The 19,610-nt window shown below is 39.1% G+C and overlaps 1 protein-coding gene across 2 annotated transcripts in view; it reads right to left on the bottom strand.

Moving 5' to 3' along the window:
• The window catches only part of RNF180 (ring finger protein 180), a 69,794-nt gene that overhangs the window by 19,806 nt on the left and 30,378 nt on the right, over positions 1–19,610 (bottom strand). For both annotated transcript variants that reach the window (XM_057413567.1, XM_057413568.1), the window contains exon 5: positions 2,659–2,884. In XM_057413567.1, coding sequence (XP_057269550.1) covers positions 2,659–2,884 — 226 coding nt within the window. The remainder of the gene's footprint in view (positions 1–2,658; positions 2,885–19,610) is intronic.

The raw sequence follows: 19,610 nt of genomic DNA, 5'->3' as shown, positions 1-19,610 counted from the left end.
ACCCTTAAATGTTTTCTTTTTAAGATATCCTTGTAAGGTAAAATACAGTTATACAAAAGCAAAGCTGTAGAAAATACCCAGAATAAATTAGAGAGTGAAGTAAGTCTTCTCAGCTGTGGCATTACAGAAATACACAAAAAATCCTAGCAACTTTGCTTTGCTGGCTGCACAAACCTATAGCAGCAGTGACTTTAGCCTAACTATTGCATGGCTTACTAAATCTCCTGAGTAAAAAAAAAAATAATATTTGCTACCCTTTAGACTGATTTGGCACTATCCATCTTCCTTAATGTGTTGATTTTATGACTTCTCTAAGCGTATGATATCATCATCAATATTTCTTGGTTGATTTAAAAGCTGCTTAGTATGTTATGCACTTGAAAACTACGAAGTATTTTTTTAATATATGTATAACAAATTGAAGTAAATTCAGTGTATCCTTTTCAAAATATATTGCCATGTCAAGCATATATTGCTATGTATTGAATAGCAATATACAAATAGCTGTTGTAAGGCTATATGAATTTCTCTCATCTGAAATTGTTAATACTAAACACATCTCATACATTGCTATGACTCTCTGTTTAGACTAGGCTCCCTGTTTATATATTTATGACACTGTATTTACACTTTAGCCACACAAATACTTTTCCTCAAAACCAGTACATGACTTTTTAATATTTTCACAGAATGGGTTACATTGGAAGGGATGTCTTGAGATCAACCAGTCACAGAATCACAGAATCATAGAATAGGGTTGGAAAGGACATTAAGATCACCTAGTTCTAACCCCCCTGCCATGGGCAGGGACACCTCACACTAAACCATGTCACCCAAGGCTCTGTCCAACCCACCCTGCTCAAAAACGGTCAGCTACAGCAGGCAGCCCAGGGTGTCTAGTTGGGTTTTGAGTTTCCACAGATGGAGACCCCACAACCTTTCAGAACAACTTGTCTGACAACCTTCACAGTGAAAAGGTGTTCTCCTTGTTCACATGGAATTTCATGTGTTTCAGTTTGTGACTACTACTGCTTGTACTGTCAGTGGGCACCAGTGAGAAGAGTCCAGCTCCCTCTTCTTCATTCCCTCCCATAACATATTTTACACATTGCATATTAAGTACTCAAAAATTGCAAATAATCCTGGTAATATTTCAAATAGCAGTACTTTGAATGTGTTGAAAAGTTTTGCAAATACATTTTACCAAGCATCTGTATTTTCTCTTTGTGCTGTCCCAGCAGTATTTTGCTGCATCCAATCTGTTAAGTAGCTTTTTCTTTTCTTTTTTTTTTTATTTAATTTAAATAGCCCTTAAAAAACAACTAAAAGTAATTATCTACCGGTGAAACACACTTCATCTGTATATCAAATCCAAAGGAGCATCAAACATTAAGCAAATGAAGTGAGAACAGCTTGAAACCTCTACACATCAGCTAGGCAGGGTGCTGAGAGTGCTCAGGCTGCAGCTTTCCATCCATTTTTCCTGCTGCATTACTGATATAGTCAGTCCCTATTTCTGGCCACCAACAGCAATAAATTGAACCATCCTGGTTCACTGGTTAGTTTGTCTAAAAAATGCCTCCTTCTTACCTAAAGGAATTCATATTTGACCTAGTTGGTTCTTTGAACTGGTCTGCCATCAAATTATACAAAGTTGAGCTTGTGCAGAGCAAGAATCTGCACAAACAGAAATACAAGTTGGGCAGGTCTGCTGATAAATGTGATATCATACTTCCAATACTCTGCATCCTCAACCTATCATCATCACAGCACTCTCCCAGTTTAAAAAGTATTGCTGCAAGATCTCTGCAGCGTGCAAAAATAAACAAATTCTCCTGCGTGGCTGAGTCATTTCCATTACTTTGTGACCTGTCTATACACATTTTAAGAACTCTAAAAGGCCTAACTCCAGTTATTATATTGCAATTTTGTTCATGGTGCTTGAATTTACCTTCTTAAGCTCCAGGTATAAAAGACTGACTTGTGCTGTTCCAGGTATCCCATCTACATCTGCTTACCCTCTTCTAACCTTGTACCCTTTCTCATGTCAGACACCTCTTATCCACCACACTCTCCTACTGCTAAAAGTCAGGAACACTAGAGATAAGGGTGTAAGAGGCCAGGAAGGGAGACTTTTAAAAAAAGTTTAGTGAGGAGGATATAGTTCTGCCAATCTTTCTTTTCACTCATAGCTAAATTAAACCCATAAAACCAAGAAAAGTGCATTTTTTGGTGTGTTGGTATGTTAGTAATTTTAAAAATGCTTTTCTTGGTAGGATATTTTAAGAAAATCTTTATTATGTTTGGAGTCTGTGAGCATTCAGCAAGAGGAAGCCGATGAAATGCAAAATATCAGAATCGCACTTCAAAAATCAGACAGTTTTAAAATATGCATCCAGAATAGTTTCTCGCTACTGAAGAAAGCCTGCATGGAATAGTCCTAGGAGGAGTTAAATGCAAAGACCTTACAGTGGATTAACATCATTAAATTTTGTTCTGCATGCATTTTGAATGTGGCCCATTGCATATTGCTTTTAATTTATTTTTTCTTTTAGCAGGGTCTTACTATACTTTAAACTACATATTTATTCTGGCCATAAATACAACAGGGAAAGCCACAAATACTTTTCTCTATTTTAAAAACTTTCATTTTGATACCTGCTTGGAAAAAGACTCTGGCAATTGTAGTGCGACACAGTGGACATGGAGTACTGGCTGGATTGTCTTTGGCAAGCATCCTTAAGCAAGGCTCACAAAAGATGTGGTGGCATGGATAGCACATGTAAGGATTGAAATAAACATCCAGGCACACTGCACAGAGATAGTTTTCTTTATCTCCTCTGAGGTCATGCTCATCATCTGTATGCAGGTTATCATTTGCAGTCTGCAAGAAGAAAAAGAAAACATCTTTTCACAGCTCAGCTCATAACCATTTTGGATAAACCAATCACTAGGAAGGTGACTTTCAATAACACTTAAGAAGCTGGTACACACTGGTGATACTCTTAATTTTTAATACAAGTTACTTTCAACAAGATGATGTAACATAATGATAAGAGGAATGTCAGAACACACATTTGTGGGAAAGGTGAACAAAAATCATATGAGACAGTGAAAGAACAAAATAACAAAAGCAAAAAGGTTGAGTAAAACTGTAGTTTGATCAGGTTCCTTCTTTTATTATGGATTTTAAAAATTTATTTGCAACTTTATTACCAAAATAGCTCGTTACATTGCCAGGGAAGGCAAAACAAAACAAAAATTCTCTAAAAATAATCACTGGATTGCTCTGCCTTTGAAAAATAATTTACAAAGGGCATTTTCAGCAAGAATAATGGCTCCCAGTTTGAAACAAGCCACAACTTTATTACTATAATGCAGAATCTAAACCTCAGAGAAGAAAGTAGAGTCTAGAAAACTCTACCATCTTTGGTAACTGTTGTTTTTTGACAGCACATGTGCTCCAAATTTTCTTGCACTGATATATTCATAGGGGAACATAGCTGGACTCCCCAGCGCACTTGCCATGTAAGTGTTAACACCTTGTGTATATTGCCAGGATTCGGCTTTTGTCTTGTAAGATGAATAAGCCCTTCCATGTAATCTGAATATCTGATACTAATTTCATCTGAGGTTTTTGGCTTAAAGAAAAAAGCTATCTTTTTCATCTGTATGGGAGTCATACAAGAGACAGTGACTTTGCTCTAGCTCCTCTATGCATTCTCCCTGCTTCACGTCTAACAGAACCCAACACAGCCCAGTATCTAAGACACCCACTAGGAAAGAACAAAGACAGAGGAGGGTATCAGATGCTGCTCAGAACTCTTCCCTCATGCCTCTTGTTTTAAATTCCCAGTCCTTGTCTCATTATCTTAGTTTAAGTGTCTTAATTCTAAGCTGCCTTGTAGTATCTGTGACTTCTTGCAAGCTCCAGTATCCATCCTTAATACCCTCACATCCCTTGCTCAACCACTGCTCTGTAGGTACTCTGGTAGTCCTGCAACACTAGCTCCACAAGTCTTTCCAGACACCTATCACTGACATTAAGCACACCTGTTGATGCACTTCTACTCAATAAATACTACTCTCTGCTAGAGCAGCTGCTTGATTTGCATCTAATTTGTATGCCCACTAGCTGTGTATTTCACAGGCCACTTTTGACACTCACAGACCATTACAGACAACCACTGCCTGATATTGGTATACCAAATATTAATGACTGTTATTTTGTGCCTACTGTAGAGATGGGAGTCTCTAGATAGCATATATGGCTAATACGTTTGGATTTCTGCTGTCTCTCAGTAATCAGTCCACTTCTACCTGGGATACTGGACACTGCGGATAATGAGTAATTCTAACAGTATGGGTACTGGGGAAGTAATTAAAAAATACACAGTAGAAATATTTACCCAGAATCTATCAGTTCTGGATAAGCATTCATCCTGTCAGTCCAGCTCAGCTTTTGCATCATACTTTCCAGAATACTAGGTGCCAAAAGGGCTTACAAATTCTGTCCTGCTGTGACACAAACCCATGGAAACAGTTTGGTTTTAGCAGTGTGTCCAGACTTAAGCTCTTGTGCAACCCTAAGCATTAATAACTGTGGGTTCTTGCAGTACTTACCTCAGCACTTACCACTCCAACTTGATTTTCTCCATGCCAGACTTGAGAGGGGCCCAGAAAAATTCAGTGTATATTGAAACTTACTGCAGGGGCAGCCAGGCTGTACTGATAAGCAGCCAGTAGAGGTCTGGCTGGGACTAACATCTACAGAAGCTAGCACAAAATGAAAAGATGGAGGCAAGGGGAGAAAAGGGAAGACGCAAGCTTTTGCTGACTGGCTTTGATAAGTACTGATTTGAAATATAAAATGTGTACAGAGGAGCTGCCTGCCTCAGTGGCTGCAAGTTAAACATCTTGCATGAGCAGTTAGGTAAATGAGGGTGTTAGTGGCAACATGGCTGACAACTCAAGGATAATGATTGGTTCTGAGATAGGTTTGTAATCATGGTAAGATGCACAACCAGGAGAATCTCCCAGCCAATTGCAACTAGAAAGAAGATCAAAATTATTCTGATGTGCAAACTAGACTCTAGTTAAGAATAATCTCCTTAGCAGATCAAAGGAAGACTTTTCTACAGCTTTGTGCTCCTTCTCAAAAGACCTAAAGACCTATCTAGGCACATGGCATCATTTTGTACTGCAAAGCTAAAATCAGAGCAACCTCCTTAGGCAAGAAGCTAATACACAATAACTTAAACAGGCATTATTGTGCATTTGCAATTAAGCAGTGCCCATATGTTCCAGCTAGAGCCAGAGATTTGGTGTTTGAGTGCTTTACAATCTAAACTGGTTAGGAGGGAAAAAAATTCTTTCTGCCCTTGCATGCTTAATGTGAAGGTAGATAAAACTGGAGTCTCTTTGCAGAGACACCTGTTTCTATTCTCCTACATGAACAGTACCTCAAAAAGAGAAACAATGGTGTAGGAAGCTTAAGAAGTCACATTTTCATCATTACAAATCATGAGGAAGACTTCATTTGCTGCACATTCACATACCTCACATTTTGAAAGTGTGCAGTATGCATGTTCTCCATCATCTTGGAAGATGCCTCTTGGTAATCTGTTCTATGCTATTCATAAACTGTACATAAATAAACCTATAATGATCTGCAGCTCTAAAATAGACTTTAAGTCTTCAATTATACTAATCAGAATCATACACCCAGGTCTGAAAAAGTTTAAAGAATGAATATAGATACTGTTTTGTATAGAAATGGCTTAAAAAGAAATAAATACTTATTGGTTCCTGCTGGAAAAAATGATCAGTAGGTTTAGCCCAAAAGAAATGTGGCTTGTAGGAGTGCCACATCTATCCAACAGATCATCCCACACCAGCTTTTGAACCCATTAGTCAATTGTAAACAAATCTGACATAAGGGTTGTGACCTCAGGTATACTTGGTTCCTAAACATTTCATAAAAATTGACAGCTAGATTAAGTAGAGAGGTAACAATGAGTGTCACTGCTACAGAGAAGTCTGCAGGTGTTTTGTTGCTTTGAAAAGAATTTATCTAGCCTAATTTCTGCAGACCAAATTGGTGAATTTTTATGGGGTTTCAAAAGCAAATATAGAAAACAAATGCAAGTGCAATTTTAAAATGTAGGAAAATACCTATTAAAAATCTTTACTACCTAAACTAGCAGAAGTTCTTCCAAATCAGGCTGTAAGGTCCACCAGGGTTTGTATGCTGTTGAGCACTCTGTTTTGGTGGACTGATACAATGAATGCAAAAGGACACCTTTCCACATGTCTAGCAAACCTAACCTTAAAACATATATATCATAATAGGCCAGAGATGCTAATGCCCATGGCTTAAATATCTGTACAAATCAATAATTCAGTCTGAATTCCCTACACTCCAAAATTTCCCCTCATACAATATTTCAGAAAAATCCAAAGGCAAGCAATTCAAAGCAGAGCAAAGCAGCCTAAACAGCTCTCTGAAGCTGCCTACTGCTACACCTTCCATTCATAACCTCTCTGCTGCATTTGGGTTGGATAAATTGCTCAAGAATATAAAACTGAATAACATTTTCTTCATTATTATTCTAGTGAACTTTGGTTTAAAGCTATGTGTGCATATATATATATATATATATTTATTCCATTTAGAAGTAGCTTTAGGCAGTCGAGTGGCTCCTGTGTGATCAGGCATTTTGCAGACCAAGGCTTCTAAGTCAATTACTGATAGGACACCTATGCTTTTTGTATATGGGGCTCTAACAAGACAATAAATAAATAAACAAACAGTGAAAATTAAAATCAGAATATTCTCAGTAGATATTTGCACTCTAACCTCTATGTAGCCTCTTACGTTTTCCAGAGAAAATAACCTGTTTTCCTCCTTCTCACAGAAGATCAGTTCCTTAAAACTTCAATTCCTTTTCTGTCTCTATTTGAGTTATCGAAGGTTGTTCTGAGGTCATGTTTATTCATGAGGGTTACTGCTTTTCAGACCTGAAAGGACTTTTTTGACTTTCCAAGCTTTGTTTTTTTCCACATCCTAGAAGTCTGCCTAATCAAATATGCTTTATTTGATTTGTTTAATCAAATATATGTACACATACTAACTTCTATCAGTCTCAAACTGTTTTTATCTTTAGGTAATGATGGCTACAATAGTATTACTATAATCTTTTCTTAATCCTGAATGATCTCAGCAAAAAGTACAGGCAAGTTAATTTCTTACCTAGTTAAATTTTACTCAATTATTATAGTTGAGAAACTATAATGGTTGAGAACGTATTAGGGTTTTTTAATGTTTACTGTATCCAAACAACACACATACTATAAAGAGTCAGGTCAACAACTCTATGAGCTTCTCATACTCCTGCCTATGATAATTATCCAGTCTATTATTTCAGTGTATGAGCACTTCACAAGTCTGTGACTTTGTATGATTGCCAAGCTACTCAGCTATAAACTTGTGAAGTTCTGCACAGTGTTGTTTGGACTTGACTAGGTGACTGCATCTGAGCAAATTACTGCTGAGTCATGAGAAGGTCTAACTCACAAATTAACATGCATGTGAAAAAACTGAATAGCATACAGAAAAGTTACTAGAGATTAAAACAGTAAGCAATTTGCCTGAAGATGAGATGCTCATAGAGAGCAAATGCTGCTTGTTAATTATGAGCCCTAATGTGTCACCTGGCAGTAGTACTGCTTTCTTTTGTTCAAGTGCTGACACCTGACACAGTTCGGAGGAAGGATCAAAGGCTCTGACAAGGACGTGCACGGTCAACAAACCATTAAGAATTGCTGTGAGTTCACTGCTCTTCTCAGGAGTTAAAAGATGTTAGGTTGAGCACCCTGAAATACAAGTAAGTCTTTTCATATGCTGATCTGGAAACATTAGCTTGAAAATATTGTTGAAGCTAAAGGAAGAGATGAGACTTTTTTTTGGTTCCAGATGGAAACACTTGGGCAACTGGGAAGTAGGAGCTGAGCAACTGATACTTGGACACAGGCCTTGCTTCAGTGCTTACAAAGACTGTCTGGAGCAGCAGTATTGGAAACTATTCCTTATGACCAGTAACAAAGAAGTCAAGGGTCCAGAAACAAGGATTTATGCATCTCATTTAACCCATGTGATTTTGCCTCTTTGATGAGGCCATTTATGTCAGCAGCAGAGGCCTCACTAACGGATTACGAAGGGATATGACAAAAATGCCAATTCCATGGAGTCTTGTAAGGCCAAAAAATTCTTCCAAGTGCTGAATGCCAGGACACCTTCATAACCAGAAAGTGTGGATATAAAAAAACACTGGAATGATATACTTTATGCTTGCCCCAAAGGAATTTCATCTCTTGCTGCCTACACAGAACTCTTTTAAAGACTGTCCTGAAGTTCTGCACAGGTTGTTACTGAGATCTCTTCTAGAATCACATAACCAAGTTTGAACATCTATAATTTATAATTGGCATTGAAAAACAGAGAAGGCACAAGAAAAACATATAAAAGCCTAAAATACATCATGCGACAGAAGGCATTTAATCAACTTGATTTTTTAAAATCTATCAGAAAAAGGAATAACAAGATGCCACATCTTGCACATGCAATTACACTTCAAACTGAAAATAAGCCACAAATTCGAAGTGAGAACAATAACAATTTAAGTGGATTATCAATGCGATAAACACTCCATCACTTATGGACTACATATATGTGGACTAGGACTATTTTTTTCCAAAATGGCTAATCTCATGGCATGTGCATTAATGGAGTGGGGATAAGACACTGAGTGCAAAGCCTATGGGAGGTTATTTATCAGTATAACTATTACAGATCTGCTGCAGTTAGAAGTTAATAGAGAGACAGTACTAGCACTGACATGACTGGATTAATTAACCACTTCATGAATAATAAAGCCCATCCTTTCCATGGGCACTTCACTGAAGTCTAAGTAGGTTCAGCCTGCATTTTATTTCTCTAGAGAAGCAGTTATACTCAAAAAATATCAAGGAAAGCTGACAATGTCTGACTTTGATACACCTAAAATTATTACAAAGAAACAGGGTACATTTATTTAATCTGACTGTTCAAGGAACCATGCCCTTCTTATACACTTCATTAATTACCAAATAAATTAATGAACATTATTTAGAACATTTTTTTTTAACTTCTGGTTAGAGATTCATTAAGAGTTACAGAACTGTAATACCCTCAGTAACCTGTCAATGACAAACACTATTTAATGCTAGTTAAGTGCAATATTAATATTATTTCTTTTATGTAAAAGGTCAAACCAATTTATAAAATGGCTTGATATGTGGCAAGTTAACCGATTTGTCTCAATGAAGTATTTTTACTTCAGCAGATCTTTAATCTTACTTATGTCAGGAGATAAAGGCTTATTCTGCAGAAGAAACGAAAAATGAAACTCATAAAAAAAGATAAAGCAGACGAAAATGATCTAATATATTCTCTTTTTGTTCCTGTACACACTTCACAGAACTAGAATAATGGCTATGTTATTGTACTGCTGATTTCGATCACATTGAAACAGGCCACATGCAACAGAATAACCCCTGTGCTAGATGCTGTATTATGCACATATCCCCTTTCTTTCCAAGCATCTTCTATAATATATTTCAGTTTCTTGCTGAGATTGATTTGAAATTATTTAAGCATCTTTGTTATGCAATTTGGTTAATTTCTGCAGCTATATCTTTGGAGTAACTGAGACTTAAACCTTTAAGAATATACAGCTAAACTGGCAGCTAGCTCTAGATATTATTACCCTCTTGGAAATTTTTCTTAGGAGAATCAGATTTATTGTTCGAGCAATATCTGTAAATACAGCTTTTATGGAGAACTCTTGAAGATCATGGCAACTACTTCATTGACTTATCATGAAGTATTACTCCTATTAAAATAATTTAATTATCAATATGAATTCAGAGATAGCCACTGGAATAAATGTTATTCAAAATACTTGAGCTACAATCATCTGAATGTTTAATATTTATATCCACCCCTAAACTACTATATAAGAAGAGCCATCTTACAAGCCTATCTTCACTTTCATTTTGATTTTGTATTTAATAAACCATGCATATTATTTATTCAGGCATTAAAGAGAATGGTGTGAGCAGTACACCTAAGCTGGCAAATGAAACTTCATACCAAAAATGAATATGCAGACTAGAGCATTCATGCACAGCTATGAGTGTCAGCACACCTAACAAGTAAATATTAATAATCATTCATCTTTATTGTAACCAGTATTTCAAAGAGGAGGAAAATTCTGCAGACACCTGCAGAAATTTCTGTGAATCTCCTTGAGCCTTGATGCAATGCCTAAATAACAGAAGGTTGAGCCGGCCCTTCTGGTGCGAATTCCATGCAGAGAAAACATTTTCAACGATTTCTTTCTTTTTTTTCTTTAAAGAATTTACAGGGGAAAAAAAAAAGGAGAGTATTGTACCTCCTTTTGATATTACAGATCTCCTCTGTGTTATGGAAACTGCAATGATGTAGAATTGGCAGTAACACTTGCAATAAGCATACTGCTGAGGTTTACAGACATATGTGGACTGGAGGGCTAAATTACAGCCCTGAAGAAATAAACAAGCTCCAAGCACAAAGACTGCCTTGTTAGTCAGATCAAAGCATTTGCTATCTACAGCTGGAGTTCTCTCTAGTACAACAAGAGTACAACTGCTCTCTAGTACAACCTAGCAGTTGTTCTGGTACATGGTAAAAAAAGAAAGTCCTGTCAATTCACCTACCTAAAGAGCTAGAGAATCAATAAAGTATTTATGTTGAAATATTAATGTTATACCCGTAAAATCAGCATATATTTTAACAAAGAGATCTGTAGTACTGAAATAACAGACATTTGTGTGCATTCATTTTTCCATTTACTTCTAGGCTTTGCGTAAATCATAGAATCATAGAATCGTTAGGGTTGGAAAGGACCTTAAGATCATCAAGTTCCAATCCCCCTGCCGTGGGCAGGGACACCTCACACTAAACCATCTCACCCAAGGCCTCATCCAACCTGGTCTTGAACACTGCCAGGGATGGAGCATTCACAACCTCTCTGGGCAACCTATTCCAGTGCCTCACCACCATAACAGGAAGGAATTTCCTCCTTATATTCAATCTAAACTTCCCCTGTTTAAGTTTTAACCCGTTACCCCTTTTCTTGTCACTACAGTCCCTAATGAAGAGTCTCTCCCCACCATCCCTATAGGCCCCCTTCAGATACTGGAAGGCTGCTATGAGGTCTCCACGCAGCCTTCTCTTCTCCAGGCTGAACAGCCCCAACTTCCTCAGCCTGTCTTCATGCGGGAGGTGCTCCATTCCCCTGCTCATCCTCATGGCCCTTCTCTGGACTTGCTCCAACAGTTTCATGTCCTTTTTATGTTGAGGACACCAGAACTGCACACAATACTCCAGGTGAGGTCTCACAAGAGCAGAGTAGAGGGGCAGGATCACCTCCTTTGACCTATATATACTATTACTGTGTTAGGGAAAATATTCAGAATGTCTGTAAAAGAATGTCTGGAACAGTGATGCTGTATTTTGGCAGCTTTGCATAAATATATCAAATAACACATATGAAATTTTTCTTATGATTCAGCATAAATCTGAAGCAAATTACAGCGATGCATGACACAATCTGAGCTACCAGCATACAAAAAGCCATTTAGTGAAAAACACATACTCTTGTCATTAATATAGGTTCCTTCCCCAGTGCTGTACAGCAGAAAGTGGAGTAGGCAACATTGGAAGAGTGCTGGTCAGAGAGGGAGGTCCACTGCTGTTTTGAACAGCACTTACAAACCGTTTGCATTGCCACATCTGGAACACACCTTCGTAAATAACAACATCAGTCTACAGATTACTAGTTACCTACCAAAGCCTCATTATTCCTGGGATTTGCCAGCACCAAGTTACAGTTCTGTCTGCTCATACAGTCTACACCAACTACATAGATTTGTCTACAGCTATCAAAACTTTAATATGATGAGTTACAGAGTTACATAGAGTTTCTGCCTGTTAGGTATGGTTGTAGAAGACTTATTACTGTTTTAGACAGAAAACTGAGCCTGCTGAACTGAACTCTCATCACAGTTTTGTTGTTTTGTTGGGTTTTTTTTTTGTTTTTTTTTCAAAAATGTCTTTAAATAAATTTTACACAAACTCCTTACTAGTATTACGTAAACACGACACTTTCAGTCGTTAATTGTGGCTACACAGTCACTCAGATTTTATTAATACAGTAATAACACATATTACCAACGGAAGCTGGGGCAGAAATGAGAAAATTATTGCCTTTTATTCATCAGATAAGAGAGAATTTAGTTAAGAGCCATCACAACTATGACTCCAAAAAAGCATTTAACCCAGACGAATTAACTCTGCCTCTGTATTCACCTGGACGCACATTACGGTATGCCCAACCCTGACCCTTCAAGAGGGCATCTTTGGAATGTAATACCCCTCTGTTGGACTGGGTTCCCACAAGTGTCCTTTTAATTGGGCTGGGACATTCCTACCGCTCACCCCCAAATCAAGATACAAACAGAACACCCTCGATTTATGAATTTGCAAGTTCCACAATTGAGGCATAGTTTGTGACATATTACAGTAAAAGGATCCACCTAGTAAGATGAACTGCTTTAGAATAAGTCTAAAATTGGGAACCTAAAACTGTAGACAAAATTATGTTCCCAGTTTTGAGGTTTCCATATGTGAATCGAACAACTGGGTGATCATCTTGCTCAGAACAATCAGGCCACCTATTTAAAGTGTCTTGACTGAGTTTCTTAAACTCAGTTTAATTATTTATTACATAATAGACTCCATCTCTAAGCAGTTTTTAAAGAACATCATTTACTTATACTGAAGGAAAATAAAGACAAAGGTTTCAAAGAAGAATATGTCTGAGAAACCCAGGGGAAAGGTAATCACATTTCATCAGTGTTGCTCAATTTTTTAAACCTAGTAGAATCACTATTGAATAACTTCATCAGAATAAATTCTTTGAATTCACTTCTTCTGCAGTTCTGGGATGACTTGAAAAAAACCATATAGTTTCCTTAAAATGCAAGCTAACAGAGCACTGAAATACATTGTATGTTTTTACATCAAAAAAAAAAAAACAGCAAAATGATGGCAGATTTTCAATTACTACAAATTTGCAAGAATTCCAAGTATTTTTGATTTTCTATAAAACTTCTAATACCTTTCCAAAGATTTTCTTTTGAAAAGAGAAGAAAAAGTTGAAAAGAAAAAAAAAAAGTATTTAAGGTTAAGACTCTAGGAGTCATCAACAAAAACAAAAGAAGCAAGATATTTTTCTCCACCTGTGGTAAATATTACAATGAAAAATTAAAACAATAAACAACCAAAATACAAAAGTGTTTCAGATGTCTTCATTCAGTGATAGAAAAAAAAAAAAGGCCCTTTTTCTTCTTTACATGCAACCTTTGGAAACTAGCACTGAAATTTGATCCTCTGCTTTAAAAAAAAAAAAAAAAATCCATGTGGATCTGCAGTAATAAAAGGCAATCCAACTGTTTTATATATTGTTTTTCTGACAAACAAAGTCTAGATGCTTGATTTGATTAATCTATCTTTCCTCAACTCTCATTTTGATGGTATTTTATCAGAAATTATGGTTCTGTAATGGCAGCTGTCAGGAATAAGCACTACATTCTTCCCCTGGTATAGAGTCAGCCATATCCAAAGTCATCCAAAATCTGCAAAAGCTTGCTTTCCTCAAATTTATTCATTAGAAGCCTCAGACTGAAAGTGCTGAACATGGATGGCCTCAAAGGGGTCAGCTGTCAGTACACTGATACATAAATAAATCCTCTTTCCAGATACTTCATTTAAGCTACTGCTATTCAAATCTTTTCTGTCTGATAAACAGAGCAGAAATTATTGCTTATTTTTTTTCCTTTCACAGAAAGAAAACTGCATTCACTGAAAAAGCATTACAATACTCAAGACTTTATTTTATGCAAGACATGAATTTTCTGTGTTGTATAAGCAGCATGTTGCATCGTACTTGATTTTCCTCAGAAGTTATTTATGAAGACAGTAAGGCCATTTTAAATTTTAGGGTGGCAACATTTCTCAAGAGCCTTTTACAAAAGCACTGAGAAGTCTGAATAATGATTTCTGAAGATTTCAATCTTTTCTCCCTGCTATAGGGTAACACTGCAGTGTTTCCTTCTAGTGAAGTCTCTCACAAAGCTTCCCAGAAACCAAGTATGAAAATCTCTTCCCCCCTCTCACCCTCCATAAGTGAGTTTAAAGCTTTTCTTTGGAATGACAGGATGCTGAAATAGGAAGATTGAGATGAACATCTGCTATTTCACATTTCTCTGCCTGGATTATAAAAGTAAGATGCAACTCTTAAGGTTTGTAATATCCTAACCAACAGAAAGATTTAAGAATTACTCTGCTACAGTCTGTAACTAACTAAAAATAGCATTATTAGCAAACGAAAGCAAACTCAAAGTAATTGGTAACTGTAAGAAAAAACATACCAATAAAAAAAATCCCAGGCCATTTACTCCTGTCCACCACTTCTCAAACAGCATTCCCTTTGCAATAACTTACTGAAAACATAAAGCTTACAGAAGGTCCAGACTGTCCACAAATTAAAGCTTTCTGAATGTTAAGCAGCAGACTGATGACAAGATCTTTTGACAAGCCCTGCCAGCTGTCCCTTCTCTTGTACAGAAACCTCTTCACCTAGCAATGGGCTAGGCATGGTATGTGGTACTTCTTTAGCTGGCATGAAGTTGTTATACACAGTTTTATTTATATAACACATGCTACCCTGATAATTCTTATGCCTTGAGTTTATGTTTAAAGAACATGTTGCTACAATGCTAGACTTTTGGATTAAAAAAAGTCAAAATAATAGCAATGTTAGGTTTTCTTTCCTAGTTGCTTTGCTGATGAAATTTTCTTAGCAAAGAAAAAAGCACTTGACTGCACATGGACAGGAATTCAATTCAAATTTCTCTCATTTTGTTTAAAGGGACTATAACCCTGTGGATGACATAGAAGTGGCAGAAAAAGATTTGCAAAGAATGAGCTGGATGAGGACATAAGAAAACCTTTCTTTTGGCCAGCATTTTAACAGGCAACATTTAGGAGGTAGACATAGACTTACCTTTGCTTTGAACTTCCCAACTAGAAGGAAGTGCAGCAGGAGGGCCAGGAGACCTCCTTGGATGGATAAGGAGCTACTGAGGAAAATTCAAATAAAAAAAGAGGCTTATAAAATGTGGAAGCAAGGACAGGCGGCATGGGAAGACTACAGGGATGTTGTCCAGGAAGCTAGGGAACAGGTTAGGAAAGCCAAGGCCCAGTTAGAATTAAACTTGGCTAGGGATATTAAAGATAACAGGAAGGGATTCTACAAGTACATAGCAAATAAAAAACAGACCAGGGAGAACGTAGGCCCCCTCAGGAAGCTCTCAGGAGAACTGGCTACGCAGGATTTGGAGAAGGCTGAGGTTCTGAATGACTTCTTTGCCTCGGTCTTCACTGGCAAAGGCTCTGACTGCACCACCCAAGTCTTGGAAAGCAGATGCAAGGACTGTGAGAATGAAGACCTCGGGCCCACTGTAGGAGAGGATCTGGTTCAAGCCCTTCTTAAAAATCTGAACATGCACAAGTCGATGGGGCCTAATGAAATCCATGCACAGGTCCTGAAGGAGCGGGCGAATGAAGTTGCTAAGCCACTGGCCATCATATTTGAGAAATCATGGCAGTCAGGTGAAGTTCCCGATGACTGCAAAAAGGGAAATATAACCCCCATTTTCAAGAAGGGGAAAATGGATGACCCGGGGAACTACAGACCAGTCAGTCTCACCTCTGTGCCTGGCAAAATCTTGGAGCAGATTCTCCTGGAAGGCATGCTAAGGCACATGAAAATCAACAAGGTGCTTGGTGACAGCCAGCATGGCTTCACTAAGGGGAAATCCTGCCTGACCAATTTGGTGGCCTTCTATGATGGGGCTACAGAACTGATGGACAGGGGTAGAGCAGCTGACGTCATCTACCTGGACTTGTGTAAAGTATTCAACACTGTCCCACACGACATCCTTGTCTCTGAATTGGAGAGACATCAATTTGATGGATGGACTGCTTGGTGGATAAAGAACTGGCTGGACGGCCTCACGCAAAGAGTTGTGGTCAACGGCTCAATGTCCGGCTGGAGACCAGTAACGAGTGGTGTCCCTCAGGGATCGGTGTTGGGACCGGTCTGGTTCAACATCTTTGTCGCTGACATGGCCAGTGGGATTGAGTGCACCCTCAGCAGGTTTGCCGATGACACCAAGCTGTGTGGTTCAGTTGATACCCTGGAGGGAAGGAATGCCATCCAGAGGGACCTTGACACGCTTGTGAGATGGGCTGAAGCCAACCTTATGAAGTTTAACCATGACAAGTGCAAGGTCCTACACCTGGGTCGGAGCAATCCCAGGTACAGCTACAGGTTGGGCAGGGAAGAGATTCAGAGAAGCCCTGCAGAGAAGGACTGCAACACTGGGGGTGCTGCTCAATGAGAAAATGAACATGAGCCGGCTTCAGTGTGCGCTCACAGCCCAGAAAGCCAAACATATCCTGGGCTGCATCAAAAGGAGCGTGACCAGCAGGTCGAAGGAGGTGATCCTGCCCCTCTACTCTGCTCTCGTGAGACCTCACCTGGAGTACTGGGTGCAGTTCTGGTGTCCTCAACATAAAAAGGACATGGAACTGTTGGAACAAGCCCAGAGGAGGGTCACGAGAATGATCAGGGGACTGGAGCACCTCCCGTATGAAGACAGGCTGAGGAAGTTGGGGCTGTTCATCCTGGAGAAGAGAAGGCTGCGTGGAGACCTCATAGCAGCCTTCCAGTATCTGAAGGGGTCCTATAGGGATGTTGGAGTTCATTAGGGACTGTAGTGACAGGACAAGGGGTAACGGGTTAAAACTTAAACAGGGGAAGTTTAGATTGAATATAAGGAGGAAATTCCTTCCTGTTATGGTGGTGAGGCACTGGAATGGGTTGCCCAGAGAGGTTGTGAATGCTCCATCCCTGACAGTGGTTAAGACCAGGTTGGATGAGGCCTTGGGTGAGATGGTTTAGTGTGAGATGTCCCTGCCCATGGCAGGGGGGTTGGAACTCGATGATCTAAAGGTCCTTTCCAACCCTAACCATTCTATGATTGTATGATTCTATCTTGGACAGCAGTCTTCCAGAGGAAGCTCCAATGCCAGTTACTAAACTGTAGTCCACTGTTTTTGATGTTAGTTTCACACTTGCCAATATCCAGAAAATCTCTTTGTGTTCCCATTTTCACCTACGAATTATTCTTTAGAAAAAATATCTTGGTAAGCAGAAAATGTGCTTCAAACCTTGTGAATTCATTGTACTGTAAAAGAAACTTTATTACAGTATTTCATATTGCATCAGCTCCAGAAACTGAAGCTACTCCAACATATTCTGCTGTAATTGAAGAATTCCAATTTCTTGGTAATTTTTATGTGGTGAGTACTTTTAATCTGTGTTCATCTTCAAATAGAGATCCAACTAAATTTCTTCCTTCCCATTTTGCTTATATGTACAAATAAACAAAATGATAACTCCTCACAAAAAGAAGAAAAATACTTTGGTAAATAGAATCATAGAATAGTTTGGGCATGAATGCTTCACATTAGACCACGTCACCCAAGACTCTGTCCAACCTGGCTTTGAACACTGCCACGGATGCAGCATTCACCACTTCTCTGGGCAACTCGTTCCAGTGCCTCTCCACTCTCAAAGTAAAGAACTTCCTCCTTATATCTAACCTGAACTTTCCCTGTTGAAGTTCAAACCCATTACCCCTTGTCCTATCACTACAGTCCCTGATGAAAAGTCCCTCCCCAGCATCCCTGTAGGCCCCCTTCAGATATAGATGTTCCTCAACTCTCTCAGCTGTCTTCTTACAAGAGGTGCTCCAGCCTCCACAGCTCCTTGCAGTCCTCCTCTGGACTTGTTCCAACAGTTCCATGTCTTTTTTATGTTGAGGACAGCAGAACTGCACACAATACTCCAAGTGGGGTCTCATGAAAGCACAGTAGAGGGGCAGGATCACCTCCTTCGACCTCTTGGTTATGCTTCTTTTGATGGTTTAGTTTCTCCCTCTGACCCTAACCCACAAGCTCTCTGTTGGCCCATCTCCCATCCCCAGGCAGAGTTCCATACAGTCCAGCCAGTCATTGACATAAACAGCTACACCCCCTCCCCATCTGCCCAGCCTGTCTTTCCTAAAGAGCCTGTAACCTTCCATTCCAACACTCCAGTCATAGGAGCCATGCCACCACATTTCTGTGATGCCAGTGTTGTCATACCCTCTAGACGTGCACACATCTTATTCGTCTTATTTATTCCCCATACTATTGGCAAACACTATAGCAGCATCTGAGCCGATCTCCGAATACAGCTAACTCATCGGCTGGAGCGGCTGAAGTAGCTCTTTCTACATCCTGAGGTCTGCGCTGGAGCCTCCCCCTTCATCAGCTCCGCCTGGGTGCCGACGATGACACCGCCGGGGCAGCCAGCGCAGAGCTGCCAGAGCGGGAGCCAGCCCCGCGGTGTGCGCTCCCCGTCCCGCCTGCTCCCCTGCCTCTTCGCCTGCTCCGTTCGCCGCGGTCCCCGGGCGGCGGTCACCCTCTGAGTCAGCGGCTGCGTCAGCAGCACTGCCGGCTCCCGAGCAAGGCCTAACGAGGCCTTGGGACTGCCCCGGTGGCTCTGGCAGTTCACAGGCGAGGCTGGTGGACGCTGTGTCTTCGCAACGCTCCGGTGCTGAAGGCGCCTCTCGGGAGCTGCTCACCTCGGCAAGTCAATCAAATGATAGTGAATAATAAAAGATCACCTATGAAAAGGTTAGAAAAACCTCAGTGGACAAATTAAGCCTTAAAATAGCGGCAATCTCTATAAATTTATGTAGAAATCTCCATCAGTTTTTGCTGAAGCTGTCATTGAGGTTGTTTAGCTCAGACTGCCCAGTGTTCAGGGGATCACTTACTGGTCTCCCTAAGACTTATGGAAAATTATGGTCAACTACAGCATGGCTGGAACACAATTTTCTAATTAAGAATAAAGAAAGCAACAAATGGTCAAGCACAGCTGTAGTGTCTGGACATCAACAAATGCTAAAAAAAGAATAAGAAGGAAACACACATAATTTTATCATTCCAACAAAATACAGCTGATAAAAAATAACAAAATTTGAAAACAATGCTTATACTTCTGCCTTCAACACTGAGCACACTGAAACAGAGAATTAAATAATTTTGATATTCAATTAACCAATTAGCCAGTATTTGAGGAATTCACTAGTCAAACAGAATCAGTAGTCAAATAAAGACTAAGATAAAAAAATAATGGAGTAATGGAAAAAGCTTTACACAGGTTTTTTTTTTATTTTGTTGTTGTTACTGAAGTTATATGGAATATGCTGCTTCAGTCAAACAATACTTTTTAGTCTCAATTAAAAAAAAAAATCAAACTCAGACGCTAAGACAACCTCTTACAGGAAGA

This window comes from Pezoporus wallicus, unplaced genomic scaffold, assembly GCF_028554395.1.
Source record: "Pezoporus wallicus isolate ANWC-B61680 ecotype Strahan unplaced genomic scaffold, APGP_CSIRO_Pwel_v1 contig_608, whole genome shotgun sequence".
NCBI classification, from domain to species: domain Eukaryota; kingdom Metazoa; phylum Chordata; class Aves; order Psittaciformes; family Psittacidae; genus Pezoporus; species Pezoporus wallicus.
This window is presented reverse-complemented; position numbering and strand designations above follow the sequence as displayed.